General features: G+C 40.6%; 1 protein-coding gene and 1 long non-coding RNA gene across 3 annotated transcripts; one reads left to right on the forward strand and one right to left on the reverse strand.

Annotated features, from left to right (window-relative positions):
• Positions 1-3566: 3566 nt before the first annotated feature.
• On the reverse strand, positions 3567-5979 carry LOC121576330. Of its 2 annotated transcripts, none has more exons than XR_006002459.1 (4): positions 5913-5979; positions 5416-5496; positions 5068-5132; positions 3567-4151 (listed from the first exon to the last, which is right to left on the reverse strand). It is a non-coding gene; the product is annotated as an uncharacterized LOC121576330 (long non-coding RNA). The 2 variants fall into 2 exon arrangements; XR_006002458.1 differs by lacking the exon at positions 5913-5979 and adding an exon at positions 5641-5681.
• LOC121576321 (zinc finger protein 883-like) lies at positions 5954-17213 on the forward strand. The gene is made up of 3 exons (XM_041889406.2): positions 5954-6473; positions 12874-13045; positions 14456-17213. The coding sequence occupies exons 1-3, from the start codon at positions 6465-6467 to the stop codon at positions 16153-16155; spliced, it is 1881 nt and encodes a 626-aa protein (XP_041745340.1). The 5' UTR covers positions 5954-6464; the 3' UTR covers positions 16156-17213.
• The last annotated feature ends 1139 nt before the right edge of the window (positions 17214-18352 follow it).

Below are 18352 nucleotides of genomic sequence, written 5' to 3' on the forward strand. Positions count from 1 at the left end.
TTATACTTCAGTATACCATAGTAACATCTGACAAAAATATCTTAACACTGAAGCAGCAAACTTTGTGAAGACCAATATTTGTGTCATTCTCAAAACATTTGACCACGGCTGTACTATGGGGACAGAGTGAGTCACTCCACCCTGATAATCACAGACCTGAGAGAAATGTGAGATTCAAATACAAGGATTTTTAATTTCAAGCTACACTATATGATAACATGTGCCCTCAAACCATCCACCTTTTGTTTAACCTTTAGGGAAACACACCGCCCGGGCAACGAAGGAGTGGCTTCGTAAGAAGCATTTCAAGGTCCTGGAGTGGCCTAGCCAGTCTCCAGATCTCAACCCCATAGAAAATCTTTGGAGGGAGTTGAAAGTCCGTGTTGCCCAGCAACAGCCCCAAAACATCACTGCTCTAGAGGAGATCTGCATGGAGGAATGGGCCAAAATACCAGCAACAGTGTTTGAAAACCTTGTGAAGACTTACAGAAAACGTTTGACCTGTGTCATTGCCAACAAAGGGTATATAACAAAGTTATTGACCAAATACTTATTTTCCACCATAATTTGCAAATAAAATTCATTAAAAATCCTACAATGTGATTTTCTGGATTTTTTTTTCTCATTTTGTCTGTCATAGTTGACGTGTACCTATGATGAAAATTACAGGCCTCTCTCATCTTTTTAAATGAGAGAACTTGCACAATTGGTGGCTGACTAAATACTTTTTTCCCCCACTGTATAGTGTGTAAAGTATTCATTCCGTGTGTCTTCTTTCAGAGTGTGAGGGACTCCCGCAGCGACACAGCCACTCAGAGACGCTCAGCCCTCCCATTATGAGAACTGGAGAAAACCACCACAGAACCTGGACTAAAGAAAACCACCACTGAACCTGGACTGAAGAGAACCCCCACAGAACATGGACTGAAGAGAACCACCACAGAACATGGACTGAAGAGCTATGGCACCAAAACCTAAGCTAGGCCTTACACCTCTGTTCTCTTAACAATCATATTGCTACCACATCTAGAAGTTTTCCAGACCATGAACTTCAACTTTTGAGTGAATGCTGCATTTGAATGATATGTCCTTGTTATGATAGTAATCTACAGTATATTGACAGTATATATCAAGATTTTACTTCTGCTCTTTATGGGCCCCGTGTAGCTCAGTTGGTAGAGCATGGCGCTTGCAACGCCAGGGTTGTGGGTTCGTTTCCCACGGGGGGCCAGTATGAAAAATGTATGCACTCACTAACGGTAAGTCGCTCTGGATAAGAGTGTCTGCTAAATGACTAAAGATGTAAAATGTAAAATCATTGGGATTTTGCATTTCTATATTTTTGATTACACAAAAACTTCTCAGCGACTAACATCGATAATATTGATAACACCGTATAATATTTTTTGCTCTAGGACCGAGTGCTCCTGATATGTTTAATGATTTACTTTGTATTGCTATCAGTCATTATTGCGCAATTGCCTTTTATGAAAATGTTATATTACGCAATACCATATTGTTCAGTGTAATAATATTCTATGTTTGATTATCAAATTATTCTTTACTACCTTTTTTAGACACATTGTGGTTCAGGATCAATAAACTACAGTGAGTGTACAAAACATTAGGAACACCTGCTCTGTCCATGTCATAGACTGACCAGGTAAAAGCAATGATCCCTTATTGATGTCACTTGTTAAATCCACTTCAGTCAATGTAGATGAAGGGGAGGAAACAGGTTAAAGAAGGATTTTTAAGCCTTGAGATAATTGAGAATGTGTGCCATTCAGAGGGTGAACGTGTAAGACAAAATATTTAAGTGCCTTTGAACGGGGTATGGTAGTAGGTGCCAGGTGCACCGGTTTGTGTCAAGAACTGCAACACTGCTGGGTTTTTCATGTTCAACAGTTTCCTGTGTGTATAAAGAATGGTCCACCACCCAAAGGACATCCAGCCAACTTGACACAACTGTGGTAATCATTGGAGTCAACATGGGCCAGCATCGCTGTGGAACACTTTCGACACCTTGTAGAGTCCATGCCCTGACGAATGAATGCTGATACAAGGATCCTATATTAGGTACTACTACAGTGCTAGCTAGCTACATATGGTTTTACAGTACTAATCATATTTCATGAATGTACAAAGTCCACTTTGACCCAAGAGAACAAGTCAGACTAAGAATAGACTAAAGATCATTATGAATACTAGTATTATATGGACAGTTGACCTGATCCTAGATCAGCACTCCCAGGCAACTTTCAGGCATTTTGGTGCCACAACAGCCCTTCCATGGGAGAGCATCCTCACCTGGCGGACAGTGGCCCGTTTCTAAAAGACAGGAAGAGGTCTGCTGGAGCTGCTGGAGTTAACCACACACAGCAATGGTGTTGGTCAGGTGACCCACTCCCTTCTCAGGGTTGGAAAACAAAATAGATTAGTTGAAAGCCACACTGTCAGGTCAGGATTAGATGAACCCCGAACTAATATAGAAAATAATGTATTCCAAACTTCTAAACATGCAACAGCCCCCTTACAATGTCTGGTACTGTCCCCTGAGGGAATATAATCATTCTCTATTGTAAGTCTTCTGACCATGATAACATTTAATTTAATTGAGAAAGGTCAAGTCAAATGTGAGTGTGCGTGTCTGCCTGCCTCTCAGTCAGTCAGTTGTTACTCAAAGCATAGTCTACCTCGATCAGTAGAGCGTTGCATGGTGATGAACTTGGCTGACTTCTTCCTGGCCTCAGCGATGGTCAGAAGACTGCACTGAGGGGTGAAGGACAGCAGGGGGATCTGATAGGTGCTCACCTCTCCTGTAATAGATTGAGGGTGTCGTAGAAATATTTGACTCAAAAAGTAGTCAACTTAAAAATATTTCTCAAGAGACTGGAACTTGTGAATTTAGACTTTTATTATTTGCATAACAAAGCCGAGCTTGCTCCATGGAGCAACTGCTTGCCCTGAACCGGAGCGCTCCTTTTATACAGACACATGCATAGTCACACTGATACAACTCCTCCCTATGTGAATGAATAACATATTTCAGTATCACATGTTGGCTACTCACGAGGGCTACTTGCGCTTCTCTAAGTGGGGCCACTGTTTCTTATTAGTGGCATGACTCAAAAAAGTATGTACATACGTACGTTAAAGAACAATCACACTCTGTTTTGACTATATTCACTATCCAGGCATGCATCTGGAGTACAAAGTATCAATCATGTTCATTCTGTTTTACCTTTATCATTTCATAACACATTATAAAACATATCAATTAATACTTAAACATGGTTTAAACATGTCATCCATAACCACATACATTTAAGCATTTATCATTTACCATCCTCCCTGGCCCTTGAGATTATGTGCATGTGGCTATGTGTCAGGTCATAAGGACATAAGCACAAACAAATGATAACACTAGTTCCATTGTTACTCCAATCTCCACACAGCCATCACGAGGAGTTGTATCTCCATCACATGTCATTGACATACCCAGACCAGCTGCAGGGAGTTTATGAAGAACACATAAATGTCTCTGCTCTGTATTAACGCTTCAACTGGTTCTCAATCCATAAACATTTTAAGGCATATAGGTGTTTAATTCTACAACATATGTACTTGAAAATCATCTATAAGGGGAGACCACAATAGAAGTGTTGAATGCAGAATAAAGCATCTCTCATGGTGATTGGATGTCAAATAAATCCTTGCCAACAGCTGAGAAGAGTTGCTGTTTTTATGCTAGTCCCAGATCTATATGTCCACTCACCCACATCTACTAATCATAGACCAGGGGGTCAATCTGAAATTATAGAAAGGATGATCAGAGAGAGAGAATTCGCCATCAGAGTAGGAGTGCTGATCTAGGATCAGGTTGACTCTGTCCATATAATACTAGTATTCATTATGATCTGACCTTTGGTACATTCTTTGTCTGGATTGTCTTGGGTCAAAATGGACCCTGTACATTCATGAAATATGATTAGTAAAGGAGGACTCTCCTGCTAGCACTGTAGTAGTACCTAATACATATAGAATACTTGTATCAGCTGTTATAGATTCATTTTATGAAGATGAGCTCCTACATTTGCTCCAGTATTAAAGTTGCCTTCCAGTGGCCACCACCACTCCTCCAGCCACATCTGGAACTCCAAGAGACAGACAGACAGAGAGAGAGACACACTGAGTCTGAGCGCTGGGAAAATAGATAAATGTAAAACAAATGTTGCTTATTCATAGGTTGCACCTCAGTCAGTGTGTCGCATCATGTCATTGTTATGAATATTCTCCAAGCCTCCCTCTGCCGTCGACGCATAGACATGCACAAAAGTCACGATGGATGGAGGCTAATGAGTATATTGTCAAAGTAACACTATAGCGGCCTGGAAATATGATGACATTGCTAAAGTAGACAAACGTTTAGTATGAAACAACTTTGACATCATTATCATGTCGTCAAATGGATGGCAATGTTGTCATTAGCTAACAAGTTCATCAAAAATAGCTAGCAATGCTACGGCAACTAGCAAAAATGTGGTGGTATCCCCTCAATTGTAGCTAGCTAACATTATGCTGCACATCAAAAGTCAATCTGGCGACATCAAAATGATGACAAACGGTTTAACTAATTAGTTGCCTCCTTTTGCAATGTCATTGTATTTCCAAACCACTGTAATTAACTTTTTGAAGAAATCAGCACTCATTGACGACGCATTGAGTAGAATGCTCGATCAATCGGACATGCTTCTCAGACAGGGGCTTGCTTGTTCGTTCTTGTCTGAGAATAGCCATAGCTAGCTACCACAGTGATCCCCTTGAGAGTAGCTAATTTCAGTGCATCATTCATATGGCTTGCTAGCTAGTGTAGGAGCTCCCTAGGTGAGTCCTCTTTACCTTTACTGGACTCAGGCTGAGATATGCTGTCCATGTTCACTTCATGGATAATAATATAATATAATAATATGCCATTTAGCAGACGCTTTTATCCAAAGCGACTTACAGTCATGCGTGCATACATTTTTTTTGTGTATGGGTGGTCCCGGGGTTCGAACCCACTACCTTGGCGTTACAAGCGCCGTGCTCTACCAGCTGAGCTACAGATCTCCTTTCTTGCCACAGTGTGACTGAAAAAAAAATACAAAAACATCTAAATACATGTACATACAACTTTTACCAATTGTGAGAAGACTTTTTTAGCAAAAGGACATGTATATTTACATTGCCCTTGGCTGGAACATGTATGACAAGGCAAAAATCAAGACATATTTCACACAAAATAGGATGGATGCACACAATTATTGGTGATAGCCAAGTTAATTTAAATAATGTATGAATTAAGAATCTCAAATAGAGTTTGGTTTGAGAGCCAAACTGAGAGGCTGTCCTGTTAGGTGAGGTTTTGCTCACCTGCAGACAGCATGTATTCAGGTCAAGCCGTTATTGGCCCCGGCAGCGCTTTCTCCTCTGTCTGAGCATTGATCTTGGCATCTGCAGAACAGAGACAACAGAGGGAGGATTCAAGATTGTTTTTCTGGGAACGCACTTTTAAAGGAGTACTAATCTACTTCCACTGTTGGCTATTGACCCCAGAATTTTATTTTGAAGAATCCAGCATCGTATTATTAAACATACTTTCCAAACGTTGGTCTGTTGTATACCCACTTCCTTCCTGCTTACATCATGTCAAAATAAAAGTCCCCCACAATTTTTTTTTTGTCCACATATGGTGCATGTGCATGACTTATTTTAGATTTTGTTCCAAATTCCCCCCTTCGTAATGACCAACCTTCCTGCCCACTGACACATTACGTTTAAATTGAATTTTATTTAACTTCTGGCATCCCGCAAATTTTTTTCCATCAACTCCCATGTTCTGCCCGAGCTCTTATCCCTGTAACACAAACCCTTGTGACACCATCAAGGTCCGCATGGTGTTGGTCCAGATGACGACATCCGACGCTAACTCTCAGCCGTTCATGCCTTCACTCAACCCAAGTTCTGCCCGAGTCCTCGTCCCAGCTGGGCAAGATATTGGATGCCAACCACCATTAAAGCCCACTGAAGAAGAAGAAGAAGAAGAAGGAGACGAATTTGTCATTGTAAATCTTTACCGATATGTGATATAATTTACTTATTCTCTGTAATATCGTATAGCTTTGGAATCGTGACATTAACTAGTGTGGAGGAAAATATGCCGGTTTCTGGACTCATACCCTGACTTTGAGAAGGGATTGCGTGACCCAACATGACAAGGTGAACGTGAATGTCCGACAGTCTGCTGGGTGAGCGGTTATACGTTCCTCCATTCATTGCCGAATGGGATTCCTAGATCCTCCTTTCTCTAATATCTCTGCCATGAGCTCTTAAATCGAGATAGCTGTGTATTTTGCTACTGCATGGCCAGTGTGAACCGGAAAGTCTGATGAAGAAACGCTGAAGAAAATGTGGCTTCCCCAATGGATCCGGTAAGTCTGCTTTCCTTTTAACAGGATAGGCATGCTGTATAAAATGTCTATGCCAAGTTTTTATAATATTTGATCCTCCACATTCCTCTGTTCCGTGTTTAATGGCTGGAGAGAAAAAAAGACTAAAACTTGTTGGGATTTGTTTTCCTTCAGCAAGATAACCTACTACTTTATCATGTGTAGGAATCTGTGTCTAGTCCTTAATGATCTCTCCTTCCTCCCAAAGTGTGCACTTGTTCACCTCCACTGATTTGAAAATCTGATTAGCCATTATATGACCAGATACTCGGAAGTGGCCACTCACAATGAAAATACGTCTTCTTCTGTGGGGTTTATCCGCGGTTGTCATCCAAAGTTATGGTACATTTTGACACCTACTGTAATGGAGTGTGGGCCAGCGACAGCGATCGAGGAACTAAATCCTATATGACAGCCTTGTTTCTCTTAAAAAATATAAATATTTGAGACTGTATCTAACGATGTTCTACTTAGTATGCTTATCAAACTCAATTCCTGTACCCCAATATCCCTCATACAGTTTCAGTCTCTCTCTTTCCCTATCATACTGCCCACACGGTATCAGTACATGCTCCACTGTCTCTGTTTCCTGGCAGTAATCACACCTTCCTGTTGGATGATTTCCTATCACATTTAATGACTTATTCAGCTGGCTGTGTCCCACCCTAGCCTTGTAAGGATGGCCTCCTCTCTTCTGTCCATTCCTACCATCCTCCCCTACTTTACTCTGTACCTGGAATAGGGGCGGCAGGTAGCCTAGTGGTTTAGAGCGTTGGGCCAGTAACCCGAGCCGACAAGGTGAAAAATCTGTTAATGTGCCATTGGGCAACTTAACCCTAATTTCTCCTGTAAGTCGCTCTAGATAACATTGCCTGCTAAATGACTAAAATGTAAACAATGAATAGATGCCTGCCCTTAGTGTCACTGTTTCACTGTTCCTGCCATCTCTGCAGCACCACTGCCCATATCATTCCCTTAGTCTCTGTCTTGCTCATTGGCACCTCTACCTCCTGTCTCCTAAGGGCCTGTTTAGCTAGCACATCTACTTCCTCATTCCCTTCCACCCCCACATGGGCCAGGACCTAAGCAAAGCTTGTATTGACACCCAGCTGTCTCATCCGGGCATGAATTTGATTTCCCTCATATAGCAGGCATTGTCTGCTATGTTAGCTAAATGATTGCAGGATTATCAACACAGCACATGAGTCAGAACATATAACTACTCTGTCTGACTTGACTTCCTCTACCAACTGCAAGGCCAACAGTATGGCCATCAGCTCTTCCTTGTTCAAAGCCAGGTGGAATGTAATACGTCTCCTGACAGCCAACCCACTTTCCTGTTTAACAAAGGCTGATCCATTCCGACCTGTCCATGGGTCTTTTGATCCATCTGTATATATGTCAAAAAAATACAGATTTACCGTTTACAGTCGCTTTTTAAAGAACTCACATGGATCAACCCCCTCCCTGTCTTTCCGTACTCTCTCCAACACTTGTAAATCAACTACTGGAGGTGGGAATAGCCATGGTGGACTCACAGGGATAGGTACCGTGGGGCTAAAGTCCCTACCATACAATCCCATCTGCCTCGCCTGGTTATCACCCACCCATCCAAAGGTTTTATTCTGTCCATGTTCATGCTCCCAACTTTTCTGTAGAACCCCTTTTGTGGGGTGAGACAACCCATGTTCCTGTAAGTTAACCCAATAATTCATTGCCAGCAATTGCCTTATAATATGTAATGGCAATTAAAATAAAATGTCTAAAAAATGGAAGGCAGTCGTAACCACAAAGTCAAAACATAAATGTGATTTTTTTATGTTACGGTTAGGGTCAGGCATAAGATTAGCAGTGTGGTCATTGTGGAGTAAAAAGTACAAAAATAATAAATAATTCAACAGTGACTCGCTCCTGCAGGTTTTTGCTCAACAACATCCGTAGAGAACTGATATAACGACTTTTGATACAGGATTTCTTAATGTCTATAAAATCATGAGCGGAGGACAAGGACACGCCATGTGTTGTGTCCGTCACGGATGGGGGCCAAAGGTCGGTGTGCCAAGATAGATTGGCCACTGTTGCTAATCTTAGGAGGAGTACGTGATGGAATGGCCTGGCTAGGGTGCCACATGATACCATGTAGGGGGATCCTATTGTAGTAGGACACTCAATAATGTTTGGCAACTGTTGGACAGAAGTAGATTGGAGAGCATCATATAAACTGAGGGATTTTCTATGGAAGTCATTCAGATGACAAGAGGCTACGCCCGTAATGCTTGTCATTGAATCCAGTACTGTAACAATCAAATAAACATGAATCAACTCTCCATCTAAAGTGTTTAACTATTCTCTTACATCCTGAAGTACTCGATACCAGAGAAACTCGTCATAACAAGTACGATCCAACTTCACACAGGAAGCGGAGCAGATCCTAATCCAGGCGTTTCTCATCTCCCGTCTGGACTTCTGCAACTCAGTATCATGTTATTAACATAAAAAAATATATATTAAATGTTCTTATTACATGCTAGAACAAAACAAATATAGTGTTGAGTTTTTGCTCTCATCTGATTGGCAGGTAATCCATCAATCAACTACAAAGTAGCAGTAGGTGGGATCTCCACTCATAACAATAGTAACAATGCAAAACAAAACGTTTTACAATAAGATTCACATGGATACATTAATTCATATCAAATCCTGGTCTCTTCTACATAATACAACTAATGAATATGCAATCAGCAATGTAAAACAAAACAAGAAAACATGCAACCACATTCCAGATGTATGTTTTACAATGACATTTACATGCAAGCATTCGTTCCTTCTAACAAATCACCAATAAAAAGTAGAATGGTAAGGTATAAGATATTATCAAGTGTATTTCCAGAGTGAAGAGAGAGAAGTTTGGTAGGAGACCTTAGTAGTCGTGAGAAAACAGAAGAGTGTGAGGTCTGTGGTTGACATTACCTATAAGTACTGATGGGCAGAGCTGGCTTCCTGCCCCCATGATGCCTCTTCCTAACAACCAACACATCCTTCGCTTCACAATAAAAATGTGTGAACATCTTGTTGGAGCACAGTTAATACACAATAAGGAAAGTTGTAAGATATCCCTATTAAAATCCTTTAAAATAAATGCAACATAATTTGACCACACTAATAGTCCTATGGCTTCTGTACTTCCGTATGTCCCATCAGCTACACTAAAACCTGGTGAAGGGATTTACAAGAAATATGTGAACATCTTTTAGGACCAAACTAATTATACAAGAGGCCTATGCTCTCTTCCCACAGTCAAAGCAGCAGTGGTGAGGTTTCTTCCCTATATGTCTCTGCTGGTGTTTCTTGAGGTGTTCTGATCTGGAGAGACTCTTCTCTGTCTTGTCAGCATCATGTTTTTGTTGAGGCTCCCCAGATGATAAGCCCCTCCCACTGAGAGAGCAACAGTTAGGGCTGTCCCCTGTGAAACAAAGATGTTGAATAGCATGGACATCTGAAATCAGGCTACCTGATGGGACTTTGATAAATGCAGAAAATTGACAATCAAAATAAACATACTACCGCAGGGACCATGTTATTTTGAGAAGCATTTTTAATTCAGAATTCGGACATATACAGTTTGTATGTGAGAACTATTTCTAAGCTGCATACTTTCAGTTTTTCTGAACTCACTGCACACGATCAAAATAAGTTAGCTTGCGCTGCTTGTGCTAGCACATGCACAGATTAAATACACCGCTATAACTCTGATTAAAGTGTTTACATGTCCTAATAATTCTAAAGATTGCTCAGGAAACCAGGTGTTTTTAACTGCGTTACATGGATTGTCACCTTAAGCCAATTAAGATAAGCAGAGTAAGGTGTTTACATGACTAAAGCCATACTCAGCCTACTGCCATAACTAGTTTAATGTCCAATTATGAGTGTGCATGTAAACATACTCATTGTAAAGCACTAGTTATTTTGTTGCTTTGACAGTCATTTCTGAGCATTATTATGAATGTTATTAGTAATTCATTTACGTCTGTCCCTCATTTTAGGGTTGATATGCGTTTCTGTGGTTTTAAGGGATTCAGGATGCACTAATATAACTAAACACTTAGATGGAGATTTGATACAAGGTATTTAATAATACGGTACCGGATTCAACACAACAAGATACAAGTAAGTTGCCTCTTGTTATCCGAATGATAGACCCAGAGATCTCTCAGTTTATATACTTGAGTGTAAACAAGTTCTAACCAACAGTTGCCAACCATCATTGTGTGTCACTCCCAACCCCGGTGGTATCAGTTTGCACCCCAGTCAGGACATTCCATCACATACTCATTCTAAGATTAACAGCAGTAGCCCCCCAGAATTCCTGGCACCCAGACTTTCTGGCACCTATCAGTGACATAAATACATTTCACCACCCACAGCGCTATAACCTTTTTCTTCAAGTACACCATGTTCACGGTTGTTCAAAACCAAGCCTAACAACTGTAACCCATCATATGGATGTAGATTGTAGAGTTTTTTTAATCGCTTTAAATGGTTCCACGTCTTCATACCCACGTCTTGTGGATGCTTCAAAGTCTTTGACCATTCATCCAAGTTTTGGAGATGCTGATTTATTTGTGATTACTGTCACGGGGGTTTGTCTTTACTCCCTTTAACAGCCTGTGTTCTGATTGGCCTAAGACATCGCTTGTCACCGCTGTCAGAATCTGTTGACTCAAAGCCAGGCAGTGCTGACCAGATGCTTGAAACCCGATCTGCCTTGCACAACTCAGCATGAGGGTAGAACAGAGAGCCCACAGGTGGGGGCCAAGTCTTCCTTTAGCACACATGCCTCCTGCAATTGTTGAATTTCCTCTTTTAATGTTTTTATCTGTTCACCAAGAGCCCTCATACTCTCTTTATCTCTCTGCAATGTCCTATCATGAGTATCACAAAGTACTTTCTGATCTCATTGTCTGACTTCAGCTAATACAGTTAAAGACCATCGTGTCTTTGTCAATGAGTTAGACATTCTCTGTATTTTCCCCAAGCTTTTGTATATCAGACAGATTCCATCAACAATGACATAATATTTATTTATTATCTCCTGCCTACACTTCTCTACTTTGAAATGGTTCTTCCTATCATTAGAAAGTGAATTTAATATATTTTTCATGTTCACATCCGGAGCAGCTGTCCCGCCCTTTTCCGGAGTGGTTCTCTCACTTAACAATGGCATTATATTAACTTCAAAAGTTGTATTATATATATATATATATATATATATACACACACACACACACACACACAGTGGGGAGAACAAGTATTTGATACACTGCCGATTTTGCAGGTTTTCCTACTTACAAAGCATGTAGAGGTCTGTAATTTTTATCATAGGTACACTTCAACTGTGAGAGACGGAATCTAAAACAAAAATCCAGAAAATCACATTGTATGATTTTTAAGTAATTCATTCATTTGCATTTTATTGCATGACATAAGTATTTGATCACGTACCAACCAGTAAGAATTCGGCTCTCACAGACCTGTTAGTTTTTCTTTAAGAAGCCCTCCTGTTCTCCACTCATTACCTGTATTAACTGCACCTGTTTGAACTCGTTACCTGTATAAAAGACACCTGTCCACACACTCAATCAAACAGACTCCAACCTCTCCACAATGGCCAAGACCAGAGACCAAAGCTTTAATTCTGTCCACGTTCATGCTCCCAACTTTTGGAACATGAGACAACCCATGTTCCAATAATTAATTGCCTTCTAATATGTAACGGCAATGAAAGATATGTCTTAAAAAATGAAAGGCAGTCGGGAGGAGGCAAGATCAGGTGGGACCATTCTAGCCAATCAGAGGGCAGATACGCATGTGAACAACAGGCACAATGGTTTCCACTAGTTACCACAAACACAAAGTCCAAAATGTATATCGTAGAAATTCATGAAAACAAAAATGTGCATTTTTTTATTTTAAGTTAGGGTCAGGCATAAGTTTAGAAGTGTGGTTAAGGTTAGGTTTCAAATTACAATTTTTTTTTTTTGGGGGGGGGAGTTTCCAGCATGTCACGTGACCTACTTTTATTATTAAACTCGTAACAACCTAATCGTTATGAAACGTATATTCGATCAAATAAGCCAGAAGTCGCCGCTTCCTCTCTTTTTTGAAAGGAAATGACTGGTATAAGAAATATGGTGGAAACTCTGACTAGCCCATGCCTCCACCAACCCAATGCTATTAGATTTGTGGGAAGTAGTGAATGATTGAACATTTTAGGAAAAATTAGATATTCTAGGGATGCTCCCAAATCAATCAGAGGTGTAGACTAAATTAATCAAATATTTGGTTTAATGATAAACTGTTTAATATTTATTGTGGCCAACAGGACAAAGGTAGCCCATTCCCCTCCACCCTCCCGGAGTCCCCAGGTCAAACGCCTCCCGGTACCGCTTTGGGTCTGGTCGACTGCAGGAAAACACCGGGGCAGAGTGGAACTGAGAGAGGAGGAGGAGAAGAGAAGGAAGATGGAGATTTGATTTCATTAAGTAAGAACCATGGTGTGTAGATTACACTACAGTCTGCTTCTGTAACAATAGTGGAGGTGCATAAAGATGGCGGCCCGCATGTACTTACCACAAATTCCTCATTTTGCTAAATTCACTGTATTGTACATTGCTCTCCTTTACTGTTTTTTGGGTATTGACATTAGCATTGTAAACATGATCCCAATTTTAGCTTCAAGATGCCAGCAATTTGAAAAAACAAAAGTAGATTGTGTTGATTTATTGGAATATTGGACAATGTCGCACACCGTAGATTGAAAACTCAGTGGATAGTGCTTAAACAATGATGTCATATCAGAATTCTAACATCTTTATGCACTTTAGTCATTAATTGATTCATTATATATTGATGAAGTGATCTGGGTCATTCCACCCATTTCTAAAAGTGTAACTTGGTCCCAAAAAAAATCACGTAATTGTAACATTCTGTAATAAAGAGCACATCTTCAACTTCATAAAAAAACATGTTTTCCCATCTCAAGACATTTAATAAAAATAGTACTACACTAAGTGCCTATGTGCCAAATAAAGTAACAGTGTTGACCGTAACAGGGGACTACTGAAAACAACAAAACCACCAGATTACATGGGTAGAATAGTCCTTTAAATCAGCCATAAAACCGCTTGTGACGGGGGGAAAAGAAGGTTGTTTTATGAAACCTAGTGGCAATTGAATGCAATCTTCACAAATTTTTTTTACTTAAAACATTTCTAGCATGTCTATGAATGGGTAAAAAGGGTTGACTTGCTCAGTTTTCCACCACAAAACAGCAGTAAATTGACAAAAAGAGAGTAAAAGCAGGTGAGCTGGTTCTACTATGATTTAACTATTAGATGTTCAATGTTTCTTTTGAAAACATATATTTTTTTAAAGGAATAGTTTCACCATATTAAAACGGGAGTTCAGTTCATGTAACAGGGTTGACCTTAAAATGAGGGACAGACCTAAATGAATTACTAATCACATTCATAATAATCTTCAGAAATGACTTTGTCAAAGCAACAAAATAACTAGTGCTTTACAATGAGTATGTTTACATGTGTTAGGATCTAAATAAAACTCACAGACAACTAGAAAAAGCTCAAACTAAGTTTATTCACCTATACAGCTGCAAAGACATGATTACACAAGCACGAATAATTATGCCCTCCTACTAGCACGAGCAGCACAAGCTTACTTCTTTGCGGGAGTGCAGTGAGTTTGGGAAAAACTGAAAGTATGCATCTTATAAATAGTTTTCACTTAAACTTTATGTCTGAATTCGGGAATCAAATATGCTTCTCAAAAATAACATGGTCGCTGTGGTAGTACGTTTATTTTGATTGGCAATTTGTCATTCATCAAAGTCCCATCAGGTAGCCTGATTTCAGATGTCCATGCTATTCAATATCTTTGTTTCACAGGGGACAGCCCTAACCGTTGCGCTCTTGGTGGGAGGGGCTTATCATCTGGGGAGCCTCAACAACAACATGATGCTGACAAGACGTCTCTCCAGAAGAGTCTCTCCAGATCAGAACGTCTCAAACACCAGCAGACATGTATAGGGAAGAAACCTCACCACTGCTGCTTTGACTGTGGGGAGGGTTTTGCTAAACAGAAGGAATTTATCATTTACCATCGGATTCACACCGGAGAGAAACAGTACCGCTGCTCTCAGTGTGGGAAGGGTTTTGCTGCATCTAAAACCTTAAAATCTCATCAGAGAATTCATACAGGGGAGAGGCCTTACCCCTGCTTTGATTGTGGGAAGACCTTCAGTCAATCAGGACACCTGACTACACACCAACGCATACACACAGGAGAGAAGCCTAATAGCTGTGATCAGTGTGGGATGAGCTTCCGGAAGTCAGGATACCTGACCATACACCAACGCATACATACAGGAGAGAAGACTTATAGCTGTGATCAGTGTGGGAAGAGCTTCAATCATTCAGGACTTTTGACTAGACACCAGCGCATACACAAAGGAGAGAAGCCTTATAGCTGTGATCAGTGTGGGAAGAGCTTTGCTCGAGATTCCACCCTGACTGCACACCAACGCATACACACAGGAGAGAAGCCTTATACCTGTGATCAGTGTGGGAAGAGCTTCAATCATTCAGGATCCCTGATTACACACCAACGCATACACACAGGAGAGAAGCCTTATAGCTGTGATCAGTGTGGAAAGAGCTTCAGTCATTCAGGATACCTGACTACACACCAACGCATACACACAGGAGAGAAGCCTTATAGCTGTGATCAGTGTGGGAAGAGCTTCAATTATTCAGGATCCCTGATTACACACCAACGCATACACACAGGAGAGAAGCCGTACAGCTGTGATCAGTGTGGGAAGAGCTTCAATCAATCAGCACACCTGATTACACACCTACGCATACACACAGGAGAGAAGCCTTATAGCTGTGATCAGTGTGGGAAGAGCTTCAATTATTCAGGATCCCTGATTACACACCAACGCATACACACAGGAGAGAAGCCTTACAGCTGTGATCAGTGTGGAAAGAGCTTCAGTCATTCAGGATACCTGACTACACACCAACGCATACACACAGGAGAGAAGCCTTATAGCTGTGATCAGTGTGGGAAGAGCTTCAGTCAATCAGCACAACTGATTACACACCAACGCATACACACAGGAGAGAAGCCTTATAGCTGTGATCAGTGTGGGAAGAGCTTCAATTATTCAGGATCCCTGATTACACACCAACGCATACACACAGGAGAGAAGCCGTACAGCTGTGATCAGTGTGGGAAGAGCTTCAATCATCCAGGAACCCTGATTACACACCAACGCATACACACAGGAGAGAAGCCTTATAGCTGTGATCAGTGTGCGAAGAGCTTCAATCAATCAGGAGAACTGACTACACACCAACGCATACACACAGGAGAGAAGCCTTATAGCTGTGATCAGTGTGGGAAGAGCTTCATGGTGTCAGGAAATCTGACTAGACACCAGCTCACACACACTGGAGAGAAACCTTACTCCTGTCTATGTGGAAAGATCTTTGCTCATTCATGGTCACTGGAAAATCACCATAAAGCACAAACATGTCGTCTTTTATCTCCCTCCTCTCCTGCACCGTTTCCAGATCCCTAAATAAAGTTTAAATAGAAAACATCTTGTGAAGAGTCATCCATCTCCCATTCTCTAACAGTATACTAAGTCTGAATACCATGATAAGCTTTGTAGCATAATGTCAAGCTCTGGATCCATATCGATCATTCGTCTCGGAGTAGGATTGTTGTGGGGTGGGGGATGTTGAGGTGGGTTTTAATAGCTGTATCTTATTTAATTAACTCCCATTATCCATTAAATACTTGTATCATGTATAATAATGTTTCAACAATACGAGGTGTGTATTCTTGTTTTCAATAGATCAATAAATGTAATCCAATATCTGCTTAACAACATCTGCTTATCACATTGTTTTTTTAATCTATAATAATAATCTTTTTTTATAAGGATCATAGGCCTCTTGTATAATTAGTTTGGTCCTAAAAGATGTTCACATATTTCTTGTAAATCCCTTCACCAGGTTTTAGTGTAGCTGATGGGACATACAGAAGTACAGAAGCCATAGGCCTATTAGTGTGGTCAAATTATGTTGTTGCATTTATTTTAAAGAATTTTAATAGGGATATCTTTCAACTTTCCTTATTGTATATTAAGTGTGCTCCAACAAGATTTAAACACATTTTCATTGTGAAGCGAATGATGTGTTGGTTGTTTGGAAGAGGCATCATGGGGGCAGGAAGCCAGCTCTGCCCATCAGTACTTATAGGTCATGTCAACCACAGACATCACACTCTTCAGTTTTCTCACGGCCAGTAAGGTCTCCTACCAAACTTCTCTCTCTTCACTCTGGAAATACACTTGATAATATCTTATACCTACCATTCTACTTTTTATTGGGGATTTGTTAGAAGGAACGAATGCTTGCATGTAAATGTCATTGTAAAACATACATCTGGAATGTGGTTTCATGTTTTCTTGTTTTGTTTTACATTGCTGATTGCATATTCATTTATTAAAATATGTATTTTTTTAAATGTTTAATTGTATTATGTAGAAGAGACCAGGATATGTTGTTGCCCTGTGTCTCAACACTCAATGTTATAGTCATGGTCCTGAGAATAAAACCGGTTTAAAAACAATCAACAGAGAAACACGTGTCTTACTGGACTCAAATAGAACTCTGTTCCAAGTTGCTGTCAGGTAAAAATAGACGACAGCAGACAACAGGATTCTTAGTGAAAGGGGTGTTGTTGAACGTTTTCTTGACTTTACTCGACTTTTATAGATCGGGGAACTTTCTGAAGTAAGATTAATTGAGTTTTGATATTTAAATAGATGTTTGATTGCTCTGGTCTAGGGGTGCATCAGTTGCAGCCTTGAGACTGGAATTCTCTCCCGGCAACCCACTAATCCTTATCTGAACACTGTGACAACATAGTAACTGTACTGTAGCCTACACATTTCTTGTCTTAGTAAGAAACGCTGAAGAAACAATAGTTTCCACGATGGATCCAGTAAGTCTGGTTTCCTTTTAACAGTATAGGCCTTGCTGTGCTGTATAAAATGTCTAGGCCTAGTTTTCATCATCCTCCACATTCCTACTACTATATCATGTTTAGGAATCTGTCATATTACTTAATTATCTCCTTCCTCCCAAAGTGTGCACTTGTTCACCTCCGCTCTAACAATAATAATAAAAATAAAATCTGGGGTTTATGGTTGACATCCAACGTTATGGTGCATTACCCCACCTTCTGTATTGGTGTGTGGGCCAGCGACAGGGATTGAGGAACTAAGTCTTTATCTTCCAGCCCCGTTTCTCTTTAAAAATATAAATATGTGTGACTGTATCTAACAATGTTGTACTCAATACGCTTATCAAACTCAATTCCTGTACCCCCTTCTCCCTCATACTGTATCAGTCTTTATCATTCCCTATCATACTGCCCACACTGTCTCTGTTTCCTGGCAGTAATCACACCTTCCTGTTGAATGATTTCCCATCGCATCTAATGACTTATTCAGCTGGCTGTGTCCCACCCTTAGCCTTGTAAGGATGGCCTCCTCTCTTCTGTCCATTCCTACCATCCTCCCCTACTTTACTCTGTACCTGGAATAGGGGCAGCATGTAGCCTAGCGGTTTAGAGCGTTGGACCAGTAACCCGATCCGATTAGGGCCTGTCTAGCTAGCACATCTACTTCCTCATTCCCTTCCACCCCTACATGGGCCGGGACCCAAGCAAAGCTTATATGGACACCCAGCTGTCTCATTCGGGCA

The sequence above is a fragment of the Coregonus clupeaformis genome, unplaced genomic scaffold (assembly GCF_020615455.1).
Source record: "Coregonus clupeaformis isolate EN_2021a unplaced genomic scaffold, ASM2061545v1 scaf1664, whole genome shotgun sequence".
Lineage (NCBI taxonomy): Eukaryota > Metazoa > Chordata > Actinopteri > Salmoniformes > Salmonidae > Coregonus > Coregonus clupeaformis.

Bases quoted from the DNA above. Each gene is read 5' to 3' on its own strand.
- LOC121576321 (XM_041889406.2), top strand. The intron at 13,046-14,455 runs GTGTGTAGATTA...TTTGTTTCACAG, and splicing joins TTCATTAAGTAAGAACCATG to GGGACAGCCCTAACCGTTGC.